This window comes from Hyperoodon ampullatus (genome assembly GCF_949752795.1).
Source record: "Hyperoodon ampullatus genome assembly, chromosome: 2".
In the NCBI taxonomy this organism is placed as follows: domain Eukaryota; kingdom Metazoa; phylum Chordata; class Mammalia; order Artiodactyla; family Ziphiidae; genus Hyperoodon; species Hyperoodon ampullatus.
In genome coordinates, this window is record NC_136915.1 from 38792406 (window position 1) to 38819512 (window position 27107).

Here is a 27107-nt window from a genome sequence, read left to right on the forward strand (position 1 = left end):
ATATATATTACTTATATAATTGACAGACTACTTCGAGTTCTCTTAAGTTTTAGATGTTCAAAGACCCATTATCAATATATGTAGCTAATTCTGATAAACTTCCTCCTACCTATGTGCAGGTCCCTGTACTCCAGCCAGCACAGGCATGGTAACCAGTAGTGAATTGGCTAAATGGTAGAACCATTGGGCTGCTTATTGGGCTTTAGGAGATATCTATGGAAAAAGCACAGAACTGAATTCCTCAATTTAAAAAAACCTCCCATGTCTTAATCTTTAATGATAATTAGCTAGAGTAGTAAAAAGCTCTGCTGGCTCTCTGAAGTTGGACTTTGAATAATAAGCTACAGTAGAGATGTCATATTTCTCCACAGTTCAAAAACTATTCAGTTGAGTCTCACAAGTAACATTGTTAGAGCTCTCTCACATACATTACTTCTGATTCCAAAATACAGTACTGTGTAGTAGGTAGTATTACTCCAGTTATAGTGATGAGGAAGCTGAGGCTTAGGGGTTACGTGACTTGTTTAGGGTCAAACAGTACATCATAGTACTGGAATCTGACCCTAGATCTGATTTGAATGTGTTGTTCTTCCCAGGATACCTCACACTGAGGAGGGCAACTTTCATCCCTTCTCTTAACCCACCTCTTGTCAGACATTTACGTGGTAACACTAGCCTGCAGAAATCTTACAAGAGGTTTTCTCTTAAAACTTCCATTTCCTGCCATCTCTTGGGCTCTCTATATCCCTAAAAAAGAAAAGATAATAAGCCTATTCTTTTCTAATTGTCACACTAGATATGATTGGTAAGTGAACAAAATTTTAATGTTGTAGGCATAAAGCTTGGCCATGCTCAGATAGACTGTACCGGTCAATTTTGTACCGGTCAATTTGTAGTGTTTGCTGACTATCCTTTGGGAATGCTAGAATAACCAGAGAATCAGCAGATTGCCTTTACTTGGCCTTTGAGAGTCATTCTTCTGGTTTGCACAACTCTCTGCCCATACTGTTTTGAAGATGCTACAAGATCAGAGAAATGGTATGTTATGAAACATTGTTTCCCTTTCTCTGAGGATGGCATACCACAAAAAAGACTCCATTTTCAAAGAAGCTTAGAAAGTATTTTAACAGATCTCTTTACTGAGGCCTTCATTGCATTCCTAGTAATATGTGGGTACAGGTTACCAGGTTGGAAAGTGATATTTTAAAGTAATGGCTTTCTCATTAACCTAGCTCCCTCTCCACCATTCCATGAAGGTAGTGCAGATTCCTCAAGAGAAACCAATATTTTTCTCAGACCATTATAAGAATTTTAATTTAAAAATTTGATGTAAAACTCCAAATAACTAGATATTTTATGCCAAATTAGATGTCAACTTTTAGCATTTTGGTATGAGTGGAACAGATACCAGATAAATAAGAATATAGAATAACAACAACATTTTGTCAAAATTTCCTACAAATTGGGAAGGTAAGGTGTTTGGGTTTTTTTAGTATTGTGAGAAATACAAAGATCTGCTTCACCTGTCATATATTCTGGTGGAGGATGGGCTTCATTGTCAGAGCCAATAAAACCACCCATCTAGTCTAACATCAGGGATCTAAGTACACAAACCACTTCAAAATTTGGGCATGGAAATATAATGGTGTATGGTGGTGTGGGTACTTACTTATATTTCAGAAGCACCAAATTACGTAGTCAACAGGAGAAAAGGGAGGCACTTGATAAAACGGGGTTTGTTTGCTGTAGAGGTTAACTATAATTAGCTTGTAACTTTTAACTGGTTCTTAGAGGGCTTTAGTTTGTCCTAATTTATAGGACTTTTCTGTGCCTATTCCCATCCTGAAGCAGTATTGTTAGATAAAAGTCCTTTAACCTGACTTCATGGCTCTAAGGCCTAGTTTTTAGTTAGGAGACAATATTTGAGCTTTTCTGCTGGTGTTAAATGCTTAATGAAAGATGGCAGAGATAGGCACATTATACCCATTTCATGAATTGTGAACCCCCAAAGGTTCACTTATTAATCACGTGACATTTTGAACCTTAAGTGATGTGTACAGCTATTTATCAGCAGCCTGTCCGTACAGGCAGTTAACTTGTGAGTGTTTGTTAATATGGTGAAATATGGTGTTGATACGCCTGGAAATTTTAACATGGTACTGCTCACTCAAATTCTGTACATGCTAGAGCTGGCTGGAGTGTGTGGCATGCTCATTGGTGAGAGTTGGTAAGGGCTATGCTTTTCCGTCCACAGTTCTGTTGTGGGAAAGCTAGTCTCTTGAGTATTCTTGCTTTGAATGGACTGGAGTAATTTAACTTTTGGTATTTTCTTGGCCTTATTAGTATTAACCGACAGTTGGCTTAAAGATGCCGGGAATACCGGCTGAGGCCTCCAACTGATTCTGGTTGAGTAGATGGGAGCTTCTAAGCCCATGAATAAAAGTCAGCTAATCTGTTTTGATCTGAACAGTCCAGGTTGACTTTTAGAAGAGAAACACAGCCTGTTGATCACTGAAGCTCTGAACCATAGACACTATAAGATTATACAGTCTAAGTCTGGATTAGACTTGAATTAGACTATTAACCACTGGCTTTATTATTTATATCCAGTTCAGATATTAACTGATTTGGCTTAGTATTTGGCCTGTCCTACCTCAGAATATAGGTTATTTGACAAATGTTTATTGGAATTTTTGACTTGTCAGATCCTTAGTATTCTCAATACTGAAGAATTTTTACTTGCAGAAACCGAGGGCTCAGAAGAGGAGGATAAAGAAAATGACAAGGCTGAAGAAACACCAAATGATTCACTTCTTGAAAACAAGGTGAATTATTTGTTCAGTATCATTGTCTACTTTCTTATTGTGGGACTTTGGTTTACTAGTGAAGGCATGATTATTATAGGTAGCTGTTTCTTGGTTAGGGATTGGGGACCCTTTATTCATGCTGGAAATAGACAGATCCATTTGAACCCAGGGGGTCCCATCAGTTAGGACCTGACCCAACATATCACTGCTAACTATCACTGACATAGGTGATATGGGGTAGACTTTGTAGGGGTCCATTCTGTAGGTTTAGGGAGAAAAACATGAACTTTGAATCCTATATCAGTCTATCCCCATCCCACGCCCCCAAACTATACTAAACTGTACATTTAGATTTGTAATCAAATGATGCCTGTCTTGTACTTCTGCCTAATACTAATGATTTGGATATACTTCAGTCTCTTCAAGAAAATGAAGAAGAGGAGATTGGGAACCTAGAGCTTGCCTGGGATATGCTGGATTTAGCAAAGATCATTTTTAAAAGGTAAAACTCTTGGTGCTTCTAGGCTTAGGTTGGGAGCTTGGTGGTTGAAAACAAAGCAGTTAGGGTTCGACAGATGCTATTAAGGTTTCTGACCATCTTTCCTTCTTTTAGGCAAGACACGAAAGAAGCTCAGCTTTATGCTGCACAGGCACATCTTAAACTTGGAGAAGTTAGTGTTGAATCTGGTAATACATTTTCCATTTTACTCTCTTCTCTAACACATCCCTTGCCCCTGCCTTAATCTTCCTCTAATTCCTTAAAATCTAGCTCAATTGATCATAAATTGTGGGCAATTAGCTTTAAAAGGACAGTAGGCTTTTTGGGTTCTCTATGGGTCCTAGAACAACGAACAGTCTTTTAAATGGTACTCTAACTGAAAGTCTCCCAGTAGGGTTGTTTTTTGTTTTTCTTTTTGGCCGTATCATGCAGCATGTGGGATCTTAGTTCCCCAGCCAGGGATTGAACCCGTGCCCCCTGCATTGGGAGTGCGGAGTCCTAACCACTGGACCGCCAGGGAGGTCCTTCTCAGTAGGGTTTTTTTTTTTTTTTTTTTTTAAGTTATGGCTGCGTTGGGTCTTCCTTGCTGTGCACGGCTTTCTCTAGTTGGGGTGAGAGGGGGCCCCTCTTCGTTGCGGTGCGCGGGCTTCTCATTGCGGTGGCTTCTCTTGTTGCGGAGACGGGTTCTAGGCGCGCAGTCTTCAGTAGTTGTGGCTCACAAGCTCTAGAGTGCGGGCTCAGTAGTTGTGGCGCACGGGCTTAGTTGCTCCGTGGCATGTGGGATCTTCCCGGACCAGGGCTCAAACCCGTGTCCCCTGCATTGTCAGGTGGATTCTTAACCACTGCACCACCAGGGAAGCACCTCAGTAGGTTTTTTAAAGTCATTTTGATGGATTTTAGTCAAGGGTCCTGGAGATGCTACAAAGAAAAATGAAATATAAGATGGGAGCACATTCCTGCAGCATGGTCTGAAATTTTAGAAGTACTATATATTAAATGTCCATTTGCTTGCTGTTTTTCTCTTCGTTAGAGAATTACATCCAAGCTGTGGAGGAGTTCCAGGCTTGCCTAAACCTGCAGGAGCAGTACCTGGAAGCCCATGATCGGCTCCTTGCAGAGACCCACTACCAGCTGGGCTTGGCCTATGGGTACAACTCTCAGTATGATGAAGCAGTGGCACAGTTCAGCAAATCTATTGAAGTCATTGAGAAGAGAATGGGTGAGTAAGCATCAGCTGTTTCCACAATGATTTTTTTTTTTTTTTTTGCGGTACACGGGCCTCTCACTGTTGTGGCCTCTCCCGTTGCGGAGCGCAGGCTCCGGACGCGCAGGCCCAGCACCCATGGCTCATGGGCCTAGCCGCTCTGCGGCACGTGGGATCTTCCCGGACCGGGGCATGAACCCATGTCCCCTGATTCAGCAGGTGGACTCTCAACCACTGTGCTACCAGGGAAGCCCACAATGATTTTTTTTTTTTTTTTTTTTTTGCGGTACGCGGGCCTCTCACTGTTGTGGCCTCTCCTGTTGCGGAACACAGGCTCCGGACGCGCAGGCTCAGCGGCCATGGCTCACGGGCCTAGCCGCTCCGCGGCATGTGGGATCTTCCCAGACCAGGGCACGAATCCGTGTCCCCTGCATCGGCAGGCGGACTCTCAACCACTGCGCCACCAGGGAAGCCCCCCACAATGATTTTGATGGATCCAGTATTGACAGTTTAAAAAAAAAAAAAAAAAGGCTTCTTTTGTGTTATCTATTACTGATCACTTCAGCCTGTTCTTCCTAGCTGTACTTAATGAGCATATGAAGGAGGCCGAAGGATCACCTACTGAATATGAGAAAGAAATTGAGGAGCTGAAGGAGCTGCTACCTGAAATTAGAGAGAAGATAGAAGATGCAAAGGAGTCCCAGCGTAGTGGGAATGTAGCTGAATTGGCTCTGAAAGCAACTCTGGTTCGTTTGGTTTCCTTTTAAAGTTTTGATAATAGTATATTCGATATTGTTGAAGGCCCTTTATCATGGTATTAGCGTGCCATTTGCTTAAGAATCTTACTTATGACTTGGTTTCCAGGGAGTTGGAGGTCAGAGGGAATGTGAGAACTCATATACTGTTCCTCTCAAATAGTAAATATTAATGCTTAAGACAATATGCTCTGGAGCCAGACTGTGGGTTTGAATTCTATCTCAGCTATTTACTATGTGTGACCATAGGTATGATGAGTAGAGGAGGTGAGTGATGTTGCTACTGCTTGTAGGTGGGTGACCTGGTGGGCTCTTATCCTGGGACGCACTTGGGTTTGTCATCTCTCACACAGGTGGAGAGCTCTACTTCAGGTTTCACTCCTAGTGGAGGAGGCTCTTCAGTCTCCATGGTGGGTATTCAGGTGGTTTTTGTCACTTAATATTAGACCTCAGTGTTTGTCTAGGACTACATTGCTAACAAAGGTTTCTTATTGCCAGATCGCCTGTAGAAAGCCAACAGATGGTGCTTCCTCATCAAATTGTGTGACTGATATTTCTCACCTTGTCAGAAAGAAGGTAAATCTATATGTGGTCATTTCTTTTCTGTCTTCTTCTCACTCTGCATTTTTTTTCCCCTCCAAATGATACATGAGGACTATCTTTCCTATAAACACCCCACATACTAGGTGCAATAAGACATTCGTTTTGCAAAAATGGGCGAGGATTTGAATGAAGATCGGTCTTGACTGAATATGTCTTCTAGCAAAACTTTCCTGGTTTTTAGCCCAAGGGCTATCAGGAAAGGTGATGAGGAGGACTGGTCAGATCAGCCCATCTTAGGAAGCTGGCAGGTTTACAGTAGTCATTCAGCAGCAGATCTCTTGATACTTAAACTTGTGTGAGTCTGCCTTCTGCCGGTTCCAGTAATTTTTTTCTCTTGTGGAAGAGCCTGAACTCTTGCTTTGTTTCCTGACTCAAATGTAGGAATTCAAATTTGTGGGTTGGTTACTGTTCAGATCTATTCCTCATCCCCACCCGACTCTTCCATTAGAGAGGCTGAATTGGTATGTTTGGGCAGACCAGTCTATTTCTGCAGAGGACAGGTTGTGGCTAGGGAGACCCTTAGAGCCGTGAATCCTGGTGTTGGGATCTTTGCACCATAGGGAAGAGGGGGGCGTTAAGGAATTGTTTTACAGTTGTCCTTCTGAAAACATTAAGCACACTTGTGAAGCCTTCACAATTAATTATATCTTTAGAGAAAACCGGATGAAGAGAGCCCCCGGAAAGATGATGCAAAGAAAGCCAAACAAGAGCCAGAGGTGAATGGAGGCAGTGGGGATGCTGTCTCCAGTGGAACTGAAGTTTCGGAAAACATGGAGGAGGAGGTGGGCAGTTAAGCAGGGTTTGGACACTTGCCTCATTTCCCCTTGTTCTCAGGGCCTGGGGAAACCAGTCCTCCTAAGTGCATGTTCCCCAACTTGAGCCTGTTTGGATTACTTGAGTGCAACCCTCATAAAAACAATGAGGTCATGCAGGAAACAGTTTGGTTACAAAATATAGTACGTCTCATTGACAAATGGAACCTATATACATACCACTGGTCCCACTCTAATGAATGTATGAGAAGACACTTAATTGGCAAGACCATTCCATCTTTTTTTGCTCTTCTTTCTAATATATGAACACTGGCTCTGTCAGCCCTATTACAGAGAATTTAGGAAATGGCCTTATACCTTGTGGTCATTGCCCTTTTAGTGTAGAGAGCAAAGCAGAATTTAAGGGACCTGTGTTTATTTCCTCTGACTGAGGTCTGCTCAGTTGTGTAAGAAAGAATGGCTTAAAGTAGGGTCACTTATGCCCAGGCTCCCTGTTTATCTTCCAGGCTGAGAATCGGGCTGAAAGCCGGGCAGCAGTGGAGGGGACAGTGGAGGCTGGAGCTACAGTTGAAAGCACTGCATGTTAAGAGAGGGAGCAGAGCCTTCCTCCCAATGGAAAGTGTTTTTGTATATAATGTATTTTTTCACTTTTGGGGGATTCTTTTTGTATAACTTCAATAAAGATTGTAAGCAAAGGTTGAGGCTTTGATGATGGTTTTTTTTTCCCTTAAATATTGGCTAGATGTGTGCCTTGGAGCACTCTGGGTTTTATATGGTGGCCAAAGGTTTTTGTGGGGTTTTTTTTCCTCCTCTGTACCGATCTCTGTGTTGGAAGTTCTAATCCAGATTCCTGTCTGTCTAATGTTGAGGTGATGAAATCAAGTGTGGCTGTAGGCCCTTATCTTCCAATGGTGCTATATTTTTTCCATCATAAATACTCTGAACCCAGCTGTCTTGTGAACTTTGAATGGTGCTCTCCCTGGACAGGGGCTATAAAAAACAAGACTTGGTGAAGATCTTGCTCTTTGGTGCTGATACTGTTTGATGGATTTTGACTGTGAACTGCTAACAGCTTCTAAGCCAGGCCTTAGGTGGCACCTGTCTTACCCACCTCGTCTCCAACTGGGGCCATAATCCTGTCCTGGAAAAAAGAACTGAAGAAAAACTTGGGGCTGGGGAGCGGGGAGTGATCCTTGAGGAAACTGGTGTGCTAATTGTAGAAAATTGAGCTTTCTGGTTTGAAAGTGACTAAGGGACTGACTGACTGATGGACACTCTGGATGTGGTTGGAAGAAGGAATCTGTGGGGAGAACTGGCTGGTTGAGTTATTATTTGTTATAACAGAAAATATCAACAGTTGGAATTGTTACCTGTCCACAGTTTTGACTTCTTAAATAAAGATGCTAAAAGGCTCTTGGTCTCTGGACTTGTGTTTAAAGATCTTAGAGTGGGATCCTGGGCTGCCTGGAGCATTTCAGTGGGATGTGGGGTTGAAAGGTGGATAATCGGTCAGTAATTCTGGCTGCCCAGTGTAAGGGTGCTGGTGCTTAGGGCACTGTTACTAAAGCCATCCCATTGGGCCCTCGCTGATGTCCAGGGTGCAGGGCTAGTGTGAGACCCATGACTCGGCTGCCTCTGACCTGACCTTTAAGAAATCGCTATACACCAGGCAGTATTTGGATCTGAATTCCAAACAGTGCCTGCCCGCTACTACCTAAGGGGTTTAGTATTTCCAGCATTCATAGGGCTACTTTGCTGCACTGTACAGACAGCAGGTTAGAACCTGTAGTTTGAATATCCAATGTTGGAGGCGGAGGGAGCTCTTGACTACCAGGCCTTTGACCTTTGGCTGACACGGGTCTGGGGCCACGCCCAATATAACAATTCAGGTTTCACTTGTGACCATCCCCGCTGCCGCCAACTTGGGAGGAATATGACTGGATTGTCTTTCTGTAAGTATATACGGCTACAGGAGCTCCCTGTTTCATGGTGACCTTGAGAACCTGGAAGGCTTCCTGGACGATGTCCTGAAGAAGCTTGGATTTGGATAAAGAAGTGGGTGGTAAGACTGGCTTTAGCAAAAAAACAGGTAGGAATGAATTGGTCAGGTTCCTTTAGCTGGCTGAAAGACTGTCTCCTAGTCACCTTTCAGAGAATTTTCTTATATGCCAGGCAATACTGTAAATACCTGACATATCTGTTTAATCCTCACATCAATCTTTTTTACAAAAGGATATTAAGAAAGGCCAAGTACTTGTGGAAGGTGGTAGAGCTGTGATTGGAGCTCATGTTGTGTGTTCACATCTGTATTTGCTTCCAGACCCTCTGTCAGAACACGGAGCAGTAAAGCTGCAGATGGGAGAACAGGCCTCAGTCTAGGCCCCAGTCCTGTGCCTGTGAAGCTACTCATACGCCCATTCTTCTGGACTCAGAAAGCCAGTGGGGGTGGGTCAAAGCTGTGCTGAGGGCCCAAACCCTCCTCTCTGTGCTTGACTCTGCCGCTGGTGGGGGTCTTCAGGAGGAGGGGGGTCAACAAAGCTGGCTGTTGGGGCCAGGGACCTGGCCTCCAGTGAAGGCGAGTTGGGCACCTGTGGAACAAGGAGAAGGTAGATCTTTAGCAAAAGGTTTATGTAGAGGTTAACAGCACAGGTTCTGGCGTCAGACCACCTTAGAGTCAACTGTGAACCAAGTTAACCTTGTGCTCTGATTTTCTTACTTGTTTACACAGTAGTACATACCTAATAGGATATGTGAGGGTCACATGAGTTCACAGAAAACATTTAGTAGTGGGTTGGCACATACATAGTGGTCAACAAATGCTGGTTATTAAGCACATCAGCCACACCTGTGGGGTCCCCAGCTATAGTTGGGCCCTCACCAGAGGTGGGTACTGGTACTCATGGGCACTTGCTGGATTGATCTCTGCCAGTGTCTGGACATCTGCATCTCTTGCATTCGCCAGCCGCAGAAAGAGCTCGGCCTGACCTACCTGGGAAGAGGTGAAATGGTACTGCATCTGTACCGTGGAGGACCCAGTCCCCATCCTCCACACTCACCTGGGGAATCCCATTCAGCTGCCCAAGGCTAAGGCTGGGGTCCAGAGGAAGGGTCCGAAGTGGGAGACGCCAACGACCACTTAGGACCCTCTGATCCCGGTCAAATAGCACCAGTGAGGCCCAGGCTTTTGGCAGTGGTGCCTTAGCCCATGCCAGCCCCTGCCAAGCCTGCAGCTCACAGACCAAGGATACTGATGGTGAGGGTGGTAGTCTAGAGCAACCAAAAACAGGTGTCAGGAGCCAGAATTGGCTCTGCTCCCTTCCTAGGACTTGGCCCTGAGGGCCAGTGGCCCTGTATACAGATGAGAAAATGTAGCAGAATGAGGGACAAGCCTCAATTGCGGCAAAAAGCACCAACATCATAAATCCCCACCTACTGACCTGGGTATAGGTTGCCTGCTGGCAAGGATGGCACAGTTGCCCATGGGCCCAGGAGCTGGAGGTGGGGGCAAGCAAAGGGCTGGGGGCAACGCTGTGGTCCCTCCTGTATCCTGTCCATCTCGGGCCAAGCCAGTCAATAGTTGCACCCAAATCCATGAAGCCTCAAGGCCCCGCAGGAAGTCATAGAAAATGACAAGGCCAGCCCTAGGAAACACAGGCCTCAAGTGCACACACACCCAAGTCCTCCTCTCACCCTCCCAACCCCCAGCCAGTCCCCCCACCCTAGCTGGCCCTAGTGTGTCTCCTTAACCAGCAGTGGTGACCAATCACAGAGGATGTCAAAGGAGGGAGCAGGCCTCACCCAGGGTCGTAGGGTGCAGGGCCCAGAACGTCAGTTGTGGGCAGGAGGAAGTATGGATCCAGGCCCAGGTTCCTGCTCATGGTTCCAGGAAGCTGCGACTGCAGGGGAAGAGTCAATTCCTCCAGAAAGCCTCCTAGGTGTTCTATGCTCCCCCAACTGCACAGAGCAGAACTGCCCCCGTCCCAACCCCTGGGTCCTCACAGCCTTTTCGGCGCCACCCAAGAATAGGACGCCTGTGGAGTGTGGAAGCAGCGGCAGCGGGGGAGCCACTGGAGGCGGGAGGCTTGGGGGATCTTCCCTCCTTCTCAGGCATGGGCTGGGATTGGCCACAAGTCTCGGCTCCCTGTGCCCTAGGTGCAGGGGAAGAGTAGGGCGCCCTTGAGCAGGACGCAGCAAGTAACTGGGCTGAGGTACCCCTCCCCCAAGAGCCAAACCCATACGGACACCTGGAGATTGGCATGGACACAGACTGATGGGGCTCAGACACAGGTCTTATTCCCCGTGCATGGTGCCTCTAACCCCTTCCTCTGAGCCTGGCCTGCTGGGGAGGGCTAGGCGGGGTGGAATTGGGTGCTCACTGACCCCAGGGCACCCGGCCTGCACCCCTCTGCATCTGCAAAGCCAGGATTTCTGCCTCCAGGCGCCGATTTTCAGCCTCCACTGCTAGAAGCTCCTTGAATGCGGCACCTGCCTGTCTTCCTGCGATTGAACAAGTCTGACCTGTCACCTCTGACAGCTGGTGACCAGCTGCTCTGAGCAGCTCTCCAGCCTTAGGACTCTCTGGACAAGGCTGGACTTGTCGGCTAACATTCCAGCACCCCCGCAAAGACAGGTGTTCTACCTTGGGTTTTTGCTCAAGTGTTTCCCAAGCCAAAGACGTCCTCCCTCATCGCCCTTTTCTCTCCCCAGGGCTAAGGCCCTCCTGGCTGGCCCCCTCATGTTCACCCCTGCGGGTCCGCGACCGCCGAAGCTCCAGAGCTGACGCCTCCACTTGTAACTGCCATATCCAGCCCAAAACGCCGGTGTCCCGGCCCCCGCCTCGAATGTAGGCCTCACGCAGGGCCCTAGGGAGTAGGCGACAAGAAGGCAGAAGCGTTTTTCCAGGATCGATCAGCGCTTTGCCCCGTGCCCGCCTCGGGGCCCGGATCTTACCCGATCTCCGCAGCCAGAGTCCCTGGGTTTGCCTGTAGCACCGGACCACAGAGTTCTGCCTCTCGTAAGGCGTTCAGCCGGGTCCTGGGGTGGAGGACGGCCGGCGCGGCGGTGGAATCAAGGACCCAGACCCCGGGCCTCCGGCAGCGCCGCCCCTTCCCGACCTCACTCGCGCGGCCTTCCAGCCGACTCCGGGCGCATACCTCGCGCGACCAGCCGGGCCAGGCCCCGCCCCCCCGCTCCGGCCCCGCCCCCCCGCCTGCCGGTGACTTGGAGCTCCCGGGATCCGGCTCGTCGGCCTCACCCGGGGTTAGCCTGTAGCTGCTGAACGTGCGCCCCTAACTCCTCTAGAGCACCCCGCGTTCGCCCGGCTTCTGCCCGGAGTTCTCGAAGCTCCCGCTCCAGGCTGAATATGCGTGATTTCCCGTCCCGGGTCCAAGCCAAACCTTGGAGGTGCCGGCTCAGTTCTGAGGGGGTAAGAGATCAAATCAGAACGGGTCGGGCGACCTCAAGCCAAGGGGGAGGGTGGGCCCTAGTCCCCCTCTTTTCCCTTACCCTCGCCGCGTCGCTCCAGGGCACAGCTCTGTGCCTTGGTCTCTGCCAAGCGCCTTGCGTGAGTCCGGTGCAGCGCCCTCAGCCGCTCGCCGGGGCTCCCAGCAGCCTCGTAGTTGGGACCCTGAGTCGGTGCCTCTGACCGCCTCCAGGGCCCCTGTGACCCGCTGGGGACCTCCGTTATGCTGGGTCGCATTTCCTGCAGATACAGCCGCAGCCGCTGCACCTGGAGGTAACCCACAATCTCCATGTTGGGGTAATCTGACCCACGCGTGATCTATAGGTTTGGGGGGAATGCTCAGTGGGGAAATCCAGGTGTACCTCATCTGTTAGCCTCTTCAGAGCCGATTTGCTGGCCTCCTGGTCTGGGAGGCCCTGGTGTTCTTGTGGCACAACCTGGGTACAGGGTGTGGGGTGAGGAATCCTCTGAGTTACAGTCACTTCAGTACCCTCTCATGGCCATGGAGGAGGCCCTTACCCTGGGTACCCGTGGTTCAGTGGCTATTGGGGGCTGTTCTCCAACTGTCAGCTCCCGGGGCTGACGGCCAATGCAGAAGCGCTGAGTGTGGGTGGCCAGCAGGGCCCAGGAACGGAAAACCATGTCACAGGACCCACAGGGCAGGAGCCCTGGCTCCCCGGAGTGGGAGGCCATAGGATGGGACTCCTTTCCTGATACCAGCCAAGACCTGCAGAAGACAGGACAGAGGGGCAGGGGAAAGGGAAAGGAGGATGAAATAGCCAAAGGCAGAGAGGAAAGGCCAGGTTTACCGGTTCAAGTTTATGTTTGGGGAGGAGCTAAAGCTCCCTGGGCAACCACCTCAGGTCTGGGCAGGTCTGGAGAGTGAGCTGGAAGGCTTGGTCACCTTAGGGAGGAGCCCCTGGCTTGAAAAAGATAATCATAAAATCTGTTCCACCTCATTGCATGATTATGGGCAAGTCTCTAACAGCACACCTTGGTTTTCTTGCCTATATTAATAAAGGGGAGCAAAGAGCTGCCTCCTAAACTAGCTGAGCCCATATCACATACTCCGTCTTGGTTATTTAATAGCCTCTGGCAGGGAAGTGTCACCTTGTTTGTTCTAGTTTTGCCCAAGTGGATGTAACCCAAGTTAGTGTCATTCTCCATTCCAAGGAATACCTGAGAGAGGAGGCATTCTGCCTGGAAACCATGTCTTTCCCGTAGACTAAAAGCTTTCCTTGGGCTTCCCTGGTGGCGCAGTGGTTGAGAGTCCGCCTGCCGATGCAGGGGGACATGGGTTCGTGCCCCAGTCCGGGAAGATCCCACATGCTGCGGAGCGGCTGGGCCCGTGAGCCATGGCCACTGAGCCTGTGCGTCCAGAGCCTGTGCTCCACACAGGAGAGGCCACAACAGTGAGAGGCCCGTGTACCGCCAAAAAAAAAAAAAAGCTTTTCCTTGCACGGTGCCTCTCTGGAAGTAACATCTTTTGCATAACCAAGTCACACCAAGGCCCCCTAACTCCTAGTTCCTGCCCCTAGGCGCCGCCGTGCCGCCCCCCCAAGATTATCAATACAGCCGAAGGAATGAAAGTTCTGGGAGAACACAATGAATCAGAAGAGGGAATCAAATACAGAAAGGTAACTCTTCACTCAGGACTAGCCAGGGGCCACACAGGCCCCGTTCCTGCTGACTAGATTTCCCTGCCACCCGCACCCCCCCAAATATATGAATCCAACAGAGGCAGGAGCTCTGACCTAGCCCCATGTTTCTAAACAAGGCAGGTAGTGGTGCCCCTCCCTCCCAGGTATGTAAGGCCAAGCTATGACTAGCAGCAGGTTACGAAGTGTTTCAGAGTATGTAATCTCAATTGTCCAGCTCAATTCCAAGTGGAAAAGAGGTACATTTTTAGAAATTTGTTCTGAGAAAGCTAAGTGGCAAAGCCGAAGACCAAACATACAGGATATCTCTATGTCAACCTACTTCTCATTTCCAATTTATAGCTCATTTTACAGTATTTCATTGATCCTACAATGCACACTTTTTTCATATTTTAACACTGAAATCAGGATTCACAATTAACGGAGTGTCATAACTGGCAAGTTTTCTTATTAGTACATAAAATGTCTTAAAATAGATGATATACTCAATGAAATATGATATATAGTTCTTTCTATCTCAGCCACCATTTCCACAGTTCACATGTGGACTGCTTATATTACTAGCAGGAGAGACTACAGTACGTTATGGCACATAAGGTCTCTGCCTTCCTAGCCTTTAGAATCTAGCAGTTATGCTGGTTTCTCTACCTCTCTTCTCTACCCCTTCTGCAGCCTACACTACAAGTTAGTTTTACCCTTCTAACAAGTGGTCAGGCCTGTTCTTCCTTTGCTTGTCTCCCATTAGAGCATGATCTCGGGCCTCTCTATCCACTAGGGACCATGTGCTGGAGGGCTGGCCAAAGAGTGCCAGTTTCAGTATCTGTGGTTTAGTTTAACTTCTAATTGTCCATCAGATCTTGGCCTAAGGTTCCATTTTTTATGTAACCCTACTGAGCTGGGTGCTCCTTGCATTCCCAGGGCTTTGCACAATGCCCAGGACACCCTATGTTCTTATTTAGCAGAAAAATTGAGGCACAGACTTCCTTAAAATAGGCACACTGGTAAATACATGGGCAGTGAAAAGTTTCAGAAAGGAAACTTGGGTTTCTGATTTTATTACTGGTAGTTTATTGCACAGGTTTTTCTGCATCAAAAACATATCTGCTAAAAGGAGAAACAGGTGTGTCTGAATTCAGATTTCCCTCAGACCTCTAAAAGTAGTATTTCCCCTAAAAAAGAATCCACTCATCTAATTTTAAAGAAAATATACTTCTTACACAAGACAATCCAAACTGATGCAAAATATTTATTCCAAGTTAGTTATTTTATGCAGTAGTTTTCCCCCTCAACAGACTTGTGATAACCACATCTTTTAAATCTGTAAATAATGTTATCAAAATAATCTTAATCTTTGAAATCTCACAAAAATGTATATTTTACAATCCACCCTGAATATCAAGGCTGCAAGAATAACACAACATTTCCTATATCCAAATATTTTACAGCTGTACCCAGAAAGAAAAAAAAAAAAAGTGAAAAAACCATATATGCTGGGTTAAGGGCTAATGTTACCCGAGCAGCCAGAAATAAAATAAAATATCCAAATTATTAGCATTAATTTAATACAATTATAACTTCAATAGTCACTTTGTCATTGACAATGATTGCTTGAGCACAGGGGTGAGTGCCCCAAGGGCTGGTAGTAGAAGCTGCTGCTGCAGACCAGTGTCTCCTCCTCTCTGCCCTGCCAGCTCCCACCTGTGCATCGCCCCATATATACTGTGTGTATGTGTATGTGTTTTAAAAATCTTTCCCACCACACGAAGTTCTATTAAGCAGATAACAGGGAAGAACAACAACAAAAGCTAAACAAGCCAATCGCTCGCTCTCTCTTTGGGATATGATTATTTCCCTTGTGCACGAAGTATTCAACAACAACATAAGAAAAGGAAAAGGAAAAGAACGATTTCTTCTGTATAACCCCTAAACACACAAGCTGAGTTTACTGGGTCAGATTTAACAGTAAGCATTTATATGCCTACTTCCAGGCATCGTCATCAGATGTTTCACTGCTACTTGTTTCCGTGTCTGAGTCCTCAAACTCTGCTTTATAAGTGTTTCTCCAAGGGGAGAATAGGCTAGAACTTCGGCTCTGCAAGAAGCCATTCTTCCCAAAGCCATTTCTTCTCAGCTGTGGTTGGCATGGGAAAGAAAGAAAAAGACAACCATCAGTAACTACACTGGCCCATGGGACCTGGGAAAGGCCAGGCCTCAATTCAATTCTAGGCAGAATGTAGAGGGGGACCCTTCTAAGAGACTGAAGATTTCTTATAGCAGTGCTTTTCAAACTGTAATGTGCCAATGAATCACCTAAGGATCTCTTTAAAATGCAGACTGATTCAGTATGTCTGGGGTACAGTTTGAGATTTCCTATTTCGACAAGTTCTCAGGTGATGACAATGACAGGGGAACAGAGTTCTGAGTAGCAAAGTCTTTATGTCAACCTATACTTTTCTTTATAGGATTTTAACACCATTGTTATTTATGCTTTAAACATATACCACCGGAACGTAAGTTTCATGAAGTTTGTAGAGACCTGGCAGTGTTTTACTCAGAGAAAGAATCCAGGCATTTGTTGAAGAAATTCAGATAGGCTGTTTGGCTTCTTGGCTCTGGCTGGAGTACCAGAGGTAAACCACAGCGCTGGAAGCAGAGGGTTATTAGCCTGCTTAGCCAGAGACCAAGGGCTCAACCCATAACCTCGGGAATACAGCCTTGTGGTTCTGATAAGGAGTTAGAGATTCCAGGATGAAATAACATACTGCTTTCTGAAATCTGCTAATTGTCCTATCTCCTTTCTCTCCTAGTCATTAACTGGTCTCCAGCAAAAGTTGATGACATACCTCCTCTGTCTTCATGTGGAACTCTTTGAGCTCATCCTCTGTGAGGGGAAGGCAATTCTCATCATTTTCAGGATACTCCTGCCATCCCATTGCTTTCAATAACCTTGTAGAGGCAGGTCAGGCAAAAAAAATATACCTTTAAGCATAAGTAAGAAGTCCACAACTTTCCAGCCCAGGGGCAATGGTACCCACTTAGATGTTAGAGAAGAAACTTGGGTTTTTCTTTTCTTCCCAGTGGGATAAGCTTTAATTATGACTACTTAGGTGCTTGGAATTAGATGGAGGATCTCCATAGTTGCTCTCTGGAGAGCATAAGAGCTATAGAGAAGAGATGGTAGAAGTAGTAGTATAGAGTCAAACTATCCCACAGACGAAACAGAAGAAATCTCACTTTGTCTCCCGTGAGCAAATTAGCACATAGCCACATGTACCTAAGTTCTCTTTTAATTTCATGGCACTGTGGACTCCATAACCTTGTGATCTTGTTGACCCCTTTTGAAGTTCCTCTGGACAGGAGCCCCTTTTCAGGAAGGTACTTGGCAGGCCCCATCTGCCATCCAGTTGCCCACACAGCTTGGCTGGCTCTGTGTTCAAGGCCCTCATTTAAAGAACAAGCTCCATTACCTCGGGCCTCATGAATCCCAAGGCCCCTTAAAGGGGTCTTGTGGTAACTACTCACTTGGGCCAGGAGGGGCCAAGGGGCCACCACAAAGCACCAGGAAACAGGTCTCACCCCACCCCACCCCTTCCAACTGGAGCCGTAAACTGAGTCTGAAACTAAACTACAAGAAAGCCTTGGAGAGGAGGGTGTGAAAATGCTAGCTGAGTCTGTAAAGGAATACCCAGTGGGCAACAGGCCGACCTGTGGCACACAGAGAGAACAAGGTGTGGTGCTGGGGGCACTTCTCTCTGTACTGGACTCTGAAATGTCTTAAGTATGTTGAAACTCCTTGTAGGCCATACACTGCATGCCTTGTGATCTGACCCTCACTTACCTGTGCTCTGCTTCCAAAGAGTGAGAGAGGACCTCCCCTTCGTCTTCTACGGGGAGAGCAAGACCATTCTGATGACAGCCTTCTTCTCCATTTTCTTTTGGTTCAGGTGTGCTGTTGTCCTCTGACTGCAATAAGGAAAGGAAGAACATATTTGGTTTAATACCCCTTTGGGGCAAGATAAGCAATCTAAGAGATTAAGAAGTCAGAACCCAGGAAAATGCTTTCTAGAAGAGGATCTCAGCCAATAGGTTTTTCCCACTTAAAAACGAGAACTTGCTCATCTTGCTAATAAGATTTCCAAAGGATACTAACTGGCTACCATCTTAACTTCAGGTTATGTCAACTGTGGCAGAAGCTATTAGATGCCTATGCAATATCAATTTTCTATTCTTCCTTACTGATTTGGACTAAGGAACCAATGCACTCAGCTTTTTTTTTTTTTTTTTTGCGGTAGGCGGGCCTCTCACTGTTGTGGCCTCTCCCCTTGCGGAGCACAGGCTCCGGACGCGCAGGCTCCGGACGCGCAGGCTCAGCGGCCATGGCTCACGGGCCCAGCCGCTCTGCGGCATGTGGGATCCTCCCAGACCGGGGCACGAACCCGTGTCCCCTGCATCGGCAGGCGGACTCTCAACCACTGCGCCACCAGGGAAGCCCACACTCAGCTTTTAAAAAGTTCACTTTCCTAGGCTCCCTTGCAGCTAGGAGTGGCTATTTGACAGTTGGCCAATAAAATAGAAATTGCAGGGGTGGCTTTTAAGAAAGCATTTAAAAAAGGGACAGACATCCCTTTTCAGGTGTTTGGCTCTGTCCTTTCCCTAACTAGAATGTGGATGGGAGCACAACTACCCTAGTTCCAAGGTGACCAAAGCTTACAAGTTTCCTGATAATACGAATGAGCTGCCATTACCCTCTTGGACAGGGAACTCTAACCTTCCTGTTGCAGGATACCAAAAAGAAACCCTCTTGTTTTACGGTTCTATTCGTCAGATTTTCTTATATTAGAATTAAATATAATCCTTAAAGGGACGTCCCTGGTGGTCCAGTGAGTAAGACTCTGTGCTCCCAATGCAGGGGGCCCAGGTTCAATCCCAGTCAGGCAACTAGACCTGCATGCATGCCGCAACTAAGAAGTCTGCATGCTGCAACTAAGACCTGGAGCAGCCAAAAAAAAAAAAAAAAAAAAAAAAAAAAAATATATATATATATATATATATATATAAAATCCTTAAAAAAGCTTCTATAATTTACCAACTTCTTACCAACTTCAATTCAAGGCTTAAGCAGTGCTGCCCTGTTTAAGAGCACTAAGTCCCAAGGCAGCTATCACTGAAATGAGCCCTAATTTGAAATATGCTGAACAAAGAACTGAACTCACTTTATTATAGACTGTTACTCCTCCAGGCAAATCTCTGTCATTTAAAAAATGTACCACATCTGTCTCGCTTAAGAACAAAAAGTACATGTATAACATAGAAAAACACTTATGTTGCCCCAGAAAAACCCTTTGCTCTTACATCCTCCAGCTTCTCACAGTCTCTGCTCTCTGAGAAGTCTCCATTCCGGTCATCCTTCAGAGTCTTCAGGAACTCGCTCTTCCTGTCAGTAGTTCGGCGGGTCAACTTGGTCAGACGAGAGGAGTTGATCTCAATTGGAGGAGTGGTGCTGGCGGGGCTCTGGGCAAATACCACAAATAGGTTGCTCTTGACAGCAAAGAGTAAGTACTGGGATTCTCTAGGTCACTTCTACATGGTACTGCTTTCCAGAATCTGGTAGCCTATTTATCACTCTTTTACCAAAAATAAACTATCCTTTTCATTTAAACAGACTTCAGCTCTGCAGAGTTCTTACAGTTAAAACCAGATGGTTTAAATAGCACCTCTCCAATCTTTCTCCAGATGCCAGCATAACGCCAGTCAAACACAGGCCATCCCTGGTTTACCAAAGGGCAATGACCCCACCCAGCTGCTGCCCATCTTTGGATGCTAATGGGAATCACCAGTAAAAAAATGACTTTGAGCTAAGCATAACTACAAAGGAAATGGAGTTAGAGCTGTACATGTCACAACGCTTACCTCAGTTTAGGTAAATGGGAAATGGCAACTTTAGAAAAGGCTGCTTAGCTTTATTCTCACTCACCTCTTTGGGAGAGCTTAAAACTATACCACCAGCCAGTACTACTGGTTTGGTAACAGAGATTGGACTGGTAAAAGCAGACTCCCGGCTAGAGGAAAGGGATCCTGATTTGTGTTCCATTCTGTTAGCTTTCCATGCACTGGGCTACACGGGAAGAGAGAACAAATCAGTCAGAACAGCATGCAGACAGAAGCTCAGCCTGTAAGATCATAAGGAGTGAAATGTTATGTGCAAACATGAATTCCAAGAGTTATCCTGTCTCAACACGATTGGGAGGTATATAACCTTGAAGGAAAAAGACAGACAGGAACCAGAAAAGCCATGGGATATTAACAGGTATTTCTCAAAAACAGAGCCCTAGTCCAATAAGCCTGGGAGATGCTAGGCTGAATATAGTTCAACAACAGGTTTCTTTTACTGTGCTGTTTCTCAAAGCACTTAACTATATATGTGAATTGAGAGGCAGATATACTACACAGCATTTTCTAAACTTATTTGACCCCCCCAAATGTTTTCTTTTATAGTGTGCTGTTTGTTAACCTCTGATGTAATCCTGACAACCCCTGCCTCCCAAGAGCACATCAGAAAAATGATGTTTTCTAGGAACACTGATGGCAGGAGGCTAGTTACAGGCCAGGGTGGGCAATATAAATGGCTGGACAATCCTGGTTTAGTCCAGAGGTCCTTCTTTTACTCAGTCTTGTGGGGTCTGGGCCCATTCTGTCACTCTGGCCCTGACCCCAACTATGATGGCAGCATAGTGTAGATGGAATACTCCATTTTTCCTGAGTCAATCACTCTTGTCTGAGGCACATCAATGGAGTGAGGCTAAAGAAAGTAAAAAAGTCTGTTTTTCCAAAATGAAACAATTAGAACCAAGAGATCTCTAGGACAAAGGAAGGGTCTGAGTGAAAAGGATTTCTTTCTTGTTATTAAAGAAGATAATATAGGCTAAAGAAAGGAATAAACTTAACAGAGTTATCTACTATGTACCAGATGCTTGATCTATTTTATTTAATTCTTAACCCAATCAGGTATAATTATGTCAAATTTTTATAGAGAATTACACTGACATTAAGAAAGTTATGTAATTTGTCCGAGGTTACTCAACTAGGATACAATATGGTTTTCCACAATGCCTCCAAAAAGAGCACGCCAGCAGATAAAAGAGACAACGACCTAACTGGAATGGAAATTAATTTTTTTCTTGCACTGATGAAAATCTAAAGATGGCTGCTTATTCAGGCTAAATATCAAAGACAATAGTTTCCCAGAGTTGCACAGGGTCACCAGATGCCTTTTCTTTCTTTTAATATTGCCACCTCAGGGCACAGAAACAGGTGAGTGTCTGCCACAGTAGTACGATAGTTTTACCAGACAGTGTTACGTGCAACAGGATACTGACATCTCTGTCCAACTTTATTCCAACTTAATTTTCAGTAATTCAAACACTATATATGTTTGGCGGCTCACTAGAGAAAACCATTATGTCCTGTACCCCCTTTATTAGAGGAATTATATATGTAGAAATCCACTGAGGTGAGGCACAAACTATTACGTATAAAATAAGCTACAAGGATATATTGTACAACACGAGGAATAATGGAGTATAACCTTTAAAAATTATGAATCACTATATTGTACACCTGTAACTTATATATTGTACATCAACCACACTTCAATCAATAAAGGAAGGAAAAAAGAAGGAATCCACTAAAGTGAATCACATTATCAGCTGCTGTTTTCTTTTTAAAATATCCTCTCCTTTTCTCCTAACTCCAAATCAACCTCAACTCTCCACCTCAAATGCTCCTGTCTTCTCCTACTGGACTGACGTCAGAAGTCACTGGATCCGGGGCTTCCCTGGTGGCGCAGTGGTTAAGAATCCGCCTGCCAATGTGGGGTACGTGGGTTCGATCCCTGGCCTGGGAAGATCCCACATGCCATGGAGCAACTAAGCCCGTGTGCCACAACAACTGAGCCTGCGCTCTAGAGCCTGTGAGCCACAACTACTGAAGCCCGCGCGCCTAGAGCCTGTGCTCCGCGACAAGAGAAGCCACTGCAAAGAGAAGCCCGTGCACCGCAAAGAGTAGTCCCTGCTTGCTGCAACTAGAGAAAGCCCACGTGCAGCAATGAAGACCCAATGCAGCCAAAAATAAATTGAAAAATAAAATAAAGTTATTAAAAAAAAATTTTGTCACTGGATCCAAACTCTTCCCAATTCTCTCCTTTGCATCTCAAGTTCCTTTGACAGGTCCCCCTCCCTTTCTACCATTCTACATCCGTTTGTTCTCATTCCTTTATGAAATTATCAATTATTTCTCCTTTGTATCTTTAATATCTTTCTCTCTAGTAAGTTCTTCCATTTTATCTACAAACATGCTAAGCCACCTTACTGAAGCAAAGGGGAAAAAAACAAAGATGTATTCTCCCTTTTACTACAATCCTTTTATTTCCAAACTTTTCTGCATAAGTCAGTATCTGCTGTCTTTCACTTGTTCATTCTTACTATTTAATTCCCTGCAACACTCAACTCTATCCCCATTTTAATGAAACAGCTCTTTCAATAAATAAGCAAAAATCTTGTCTTCATATGACATTCAATGGCCAGCTTTAAAATATCTGTTTTTGTAGACGGAGAGATTACTTGTTACCTATCTTTTCTGAACCTGTCCCTCTTTCCCTTCTCAATTCCCTGACGCTTCATTCTCTTCTCGCCTCCTGAATTCCTTTCAGTCTGTTCAGTGGATGTAGGCATACTCAGTGCTCTTCTACTGCAATCTGTTCCTAGGTGAAGTTCATTAGAAAAACTAGTTATTTGTTTAATCATTCAAATTGTTAAAATCATGGAGCTAATATGACCCCTAAACTCTCACTTGAGCTTTTATAAAGACTTCCATCATTTGGCTTTAGTCTTACTTCTCCCCACCACTTCCCAACTACCAGCCATCCACTTGTCTTTTCCCAGACATGGCATGTTTTGCCTCCTTTTTTTTTTAATATTAATTTAATTTAATTTTATTTATTTTTGGCTGTGCTGGGTCTTCATTGCTGCGCGCGGGCTTTCTCTAGTTGCGGTGAGCGGGGGCTACTCTTCCGTGCAGTGTGCGGGCTTCTCACTGCGGTGGCTTCTCCTGTGCAGAGCACGGGCTCTAGGCATGCGAGTTTCAGTAGTTGTGGCACGCGGGCTCAGTAGTCGGGGCTCGCAGGCTCTAGAGCACAGGCTCAGTAGTTCTGGCGCACAGGCTTTGTTGCTCCGTGGCATGTGGGATCTTCCCAGACCAGGGCTCGAACCTGTGTCCCCTGCATTGGCAGGCGGATTCTTAACCACTGAGCACCAAGGAAGCCGCCCCCCCCCCTTTTTTGGTAACAAATAGTTCCTCTGCCTGGAATGCCCCACCTACTTGCTCCCTAACAAACTCCTACTGGTTTTTCTTTTGGCTGCTCTGGGTCTTCGTTGCAGCGCGCAGGCTTCTCTCTAGTTGCTGTGTGTGGGCTTAGTTGCCCTGTGGCATGTGGGATCTTAGTTCCCCGACCATGGATCAAACCTGCATCCCCTGCATTGGAAGGTGGATTCCCAACCACTGGAACACCAGGGAAGTCCCTCTCCTACTGTTTTAAAACTACCATTTGTTGACTAGTTAGGATATGTCAGTACTATATTCCAAGTACTTAGAGTGGCGTGAAGTCTGACTCTAAAACCAGAATTCTCATCCTCCTCTCTCCTTTTTATCCTTCAAGATGGGAAGCATTCTCGGGCAGTGGAAAGAGCCCTAGTTTAAGTTAGGCAAACCTTGTTTTACAGTCCCAAACTCCATAATTTTATTAGCAATGTAACCTCATATATTACATAATTTTCTACATCCTAGAATTAAGGTAAATATTATATGTAAAAGGCCTAGTGAATTCCTGGAACATAGTAAGATGTCAACGAATGGTAGTTCTCTTTCCTTTGCCACTTCAAAACCCAGTTCAAATATGGCCTCATCTGTAAAGGCTCTGAGGACCCTCTCCAGGCAGGGCAGTACAATTATTTTTTATATGTGTCTCTTCACTAGACAGCAACTCTTTGAGATTATTTTTCTGACTCTAGTGGCATATAGCTTTTAAATACACAAATACTCGATGTTTAATAACTGTTGAACGTGTAGAGAAAATGAATGAATGGATAAATCCACATCTACCTACTAGTTATCTCATCTCTGCCTTCCTCTAACATCTCACATTCAAGGGTCCCAGAACCACTCTTATCAACTTTTCCTGAAAACTCTGCTTTCTCTCTTCTCTAACTTCAGTGAAATGGTTCCACAGTTATCCCAGTTTCCTGGAGATGAATGCTCAGTGTCCTGTTTTCCTCCTCTGATTTGCTTCCCACTGTGTGCCATCACCATCTCCCTTCTCTGCTCACTTGCATCATCCCTGTTCAGGCTTCACTAACCTTTTGCAAGAATAGTTAACAGTAGACTTTACTTTAGTTTTCCTATCTTCATTCTATCCTCAACTCAGTTCTACACAACAGGGCTAAACTGATCTTAAGCTCTGTGTTATGACTTTTATCCTTGTCACTTCTTCTCCCCCAAAAGACTTCTAAGATCCTTGAGGATATGACTTTGTCTCACTCATTATTATACTCTTCTTCTATTGCCTAACAGAATGCTTGCAGACATTTCACATGAAGTTAACACTTACGAAAACTTTATAAACTCCAAAGGAATGGAACAAACAAAAGGTATGCTGTCATGCTGATAATAATAGCTACCATTTATTACCACTTACAAGTACCTCATTTTCTCCTCAAAAAACCCTTAAAAGACAGGCACTACTACCTCCATTTTATATGATGACATTGAGATTCAGAATGTTAGAAACTTGTCCAAGGTTGTATCACAAAGAAGGAGCAAAGTGTCATCTGTCTACTTCAAAGCCCTGCTGTTAATTTCCATGCTACAGTTTCTTTCTTTCTTTCTTTTTTTTTTTTTTTTTTTTTTGCGGTACACGGGCCTCTTGCTGTTGTGGCCTCTCCCGTTGCGGAGCACAGGCTCTGGACGCACAGGCTCAGCGGCCATGACTCATGGGCCCAGCCGCTCGACGGCATGTGGGATCTTCCCGGACCGGGGCACGAACCCGTGTCCCCTGCATCGGCAGGCGGACTCTCAACCACTGCGCCACCAGGGAAGCCCCAGTTTCTTTCTTTATAGGAGTTGCTCTCTTGACTGAATTCATATTCTTTTCCTTCTACATCAGAGGAACAAGTATCCTAAACCCCTTTCAAAAATAATTCCACGTGTCAATCAGTTTATTCCCATTCATTTCTTCTTGGGCCATGATCCTTTAATGACCTTTCAAGTATATTTCAAGTTGTCCCCAGCGACTTCTTCCTACAGATTTTCTTCACCCTTTCACTTAAATTTACCACCACCTATATTCTGTTTCCTTTTACTGTCAAGTCTCAAAGGTGCCACTACCTCCACTTCCACTCACATAATTCCAGAATCCTCTGAAATCTTGTTTTTCAGCCTTACACTACTCTCCTAAAACCTCAACTCAAAGGTCACCAAAAGCTTTCCAACTGCTAAGGTCCAAATCCCCTTTTCAGTTATTTCCCTCAACCTATTGGCAGCAATTGACAAGTGCTGACAACCCCGGCTGCCATCTTAAATTCACCCACCCAGATGTGTGATAGCATACGATTTTTTCTATGTCTGAATTACAATTTCTTAATCCTGTTGACTATGTTGTTATTTTCCTAATATTTATGAAATATTAAGTATTTCCCCAAGTCTTATTGTCCCATTCTTTACTCTTCTTCTATCCTCTTTCCCTCAGAGATCTTATCCACCCTGAAAGCTTCATTAACACTAGGATAATGACCCTCAGTCCTGGTATTTTTCCAGTGCTACCAGGTAATCAGAATGGTTCATTCCCCATCCCTCATATATGCCCAGTGTTTTCTATTTTCAGAACATTTTATTTAACCACCTCTTCTAATCTGTAATACTCTCCAGACTTTCCCTGACTATTCAAATCTGGACCATCCTCCAAAGATCTGTTCAAATTAGTTTTTCAGTAAAATTTCCCTTGATGGTCAGAGTCTAAGCTGAACCTTGGTCCTCTGAACTGTGTAAATAAATAAATAGTGCTTAATTAATTTAGTTATTCCAAACTGTTTAAGATTTGTTTTTAGGATTTGTTGTTATTTTATTTCATATACAATCACATGACCTTATATTGTTATATCTTGTCATCCCTATTAGACTTTTAGCCCATGGAGGGTGAGGACCAATGTTGTACTTTGTGTTGCTCTTAAGCACCAAACAAGTGCTTGCACACACAGAAAAGTGAATTAATGCTCACTGTTTTTTTCTCTCAATAACACAGTAAATCTAATTGTTTCCTTACAGTGGCTGGAATTCATTCAAGCAATTATTGTGTGCTTTTGTGAGGGTGCTAGGGGATACAAATATGAAAAAGACCTGAAGCCTTTAAGGAGATTACAACCAAATGAAGAAGTAGATGCAATAAATATTGTGATTAGAGACAGAGTGCTATTCAGTCAGATACAAGGCTTAATGAGATCTTTAGATGTATGTGATAGAAAAGGATTCACAGAGAGGATGACATAAACATGAAGGAAAATCTCCCAGGTAAGAAAAGAAAGGGCAGTAAAAGATAGATTAGGCTTAGGCTTATATAGAATTATACACACCAGTGCTCAGGAGTCTGGACACTGTATTATAACATCATGGGTTGCTAAGTCATGACCCTTGGGCCAAAACTGGCCTGAGGCCTATTTTTGTATGGTCCATGAGCTAATAATGTTTTTTACATTTTTAAATGGTTGAAAAAAGAAAAAGAAAAGAATGTATTACAAAAAGACCATATGTCATATGTGACCAACAAAGCCTAAAATATCTATCATCTGACCCTTTACAGATAAAGTTTACCAACCCCTGCTATATAGATGGTTTGGAATCACTAAAGGGACTTAATGGGAGGGGATGTGATATATTCAAACTGTTTTAGGATAATCATTCTGGCAGTTCTGTGGAAGATAAAATAGAGAAATGAGGAAATAGAAGGGTACACTACAACAGTAAATGTGAGATGACAAGGGCATATCATAGAGGAAAAAACTGATGGGGATTTTATAACTGCTTGGGAGAGGGGAATGAGTAAGCAGGAGGAAGAAAGCAGGAGCCATGATACTCAGCTACGTGACCAGATGAATGTTGGTGTTATTAATGAAAACAGCAAATCAAGAGAAGCAGGTTTATGAGATGAAGCTAGTGAGTATGAGAGGCCCACTAAAAATGTAGTTGGCAGCAGAAGAGAGTTTGGAGACAGTAAAATACTATACATATAACTTAATGGCACCA

The 27107-nt window shown here is 45.0% G+C and overlaps 3 protein-coding genes across 6 annotated transcripts in view; 1 reads left to right on the forward strand and 2 right to left on the reverse strand.

Annotated features, from left to right (window-relative positions):
• NASP (nuclear autoantigenic sperm protein) overlaps nt 1-7340 on the forward strand; it is a 36205-nt gene extending 28865 nt beyond the window's left edge. For 3 of the 4 annotated variants that reach the window (XM_079697197.1, XM_079697200.1, XM_079697199.1), the window contains 9 exons: nt 2746-2825; nt 3224-3309; nt 3421-3494; nt 4337-4525; nt 5090-5256; nt 5619-5675; nt 5764-5841; nt 6522-6650; nt 7148-7340. In XM_079697197.1, coding sequence (XP_079553323.1) covers nt 2746-2825; nt 3224-3309; nt 3421-3494; nt 4337-4525; nt 5090-5256; nt 5619-5675; nt 5764-5841; nt 6522-6650; nt 7148-7228 — 941 coding nt within the window. In that variant the 3' untranslated portion in view covers nt 7229-7340. The remainder of the gene's footprint in view (nt 1-2745; nt 2826-3223; nt 3310-3420; nt 3495-4336; nt 4526-5089; nt 5257-5618; nt 5676-5763; nt 5842-6521; nt 6651-7147) is intronic. The other variant, XM_079697198.1, reaches the window with a different exon arrangement.
• A 1486-nt stretch (nt 7341-8826) lies between these two features.
• CCDC17 (coiled-coil domain containing 17) lies at nt 8827-12795 on the reverse strand (the record flags this gene model as incomplete). The annotated part of the gene is made up of 13 exons (XM_079728588.1): nt 8827-9229; nt 9520-9630; nt 9698-9908; nt 10079-10282; nt 10440-10537; nt 10641-10789; nt 11022-11138; nt 11385-11503; nt 11592-11675; nt 11896-12058; nt 12147-12369; nt 12465-12569; nt 12631-12795. 13 exons carry the CDS (start codon nt 12793-12795, stop codon nt 9092-9094), a joined length of 1887 nt encoding a protein of 628 aa, XP_079584714.1. The 3' UTR covers nt 8827-9091.
• A 2196-nt stretch (nt 12796-14991) lies between these two features.
• Nucleotides 14992-27107, reverse strand: part of GPBP1L1 (GC-rich promoter binding protein 1 like 1) — a gene marked incomplete at its 5' end in the record, with an annotated part of 58282 nt that continues 46166 nt past the window's right edge. Inside the window, 5 exons of the mRNA XM_079720692.1 lie at nt 14992-15891; nt 16604-16706; nt 17599-17723; nt 19113-19271; nt 19735-19875. Of these exons, the coding sequence (XP_079576818.1) occupies nt 15739-15891; nt 16604-16706; nt 17599-17723; nt 19113-19271; nt 19735-19875 (681 nt within the window). The 3' untranslated portion in view covers nt 14992-15738. The remainder of the gene's footprint in view (nt 15892-16603; nt 16707-17598; nt 17724-19112; nt 19272-19734; nt 19876-27107) is intronic.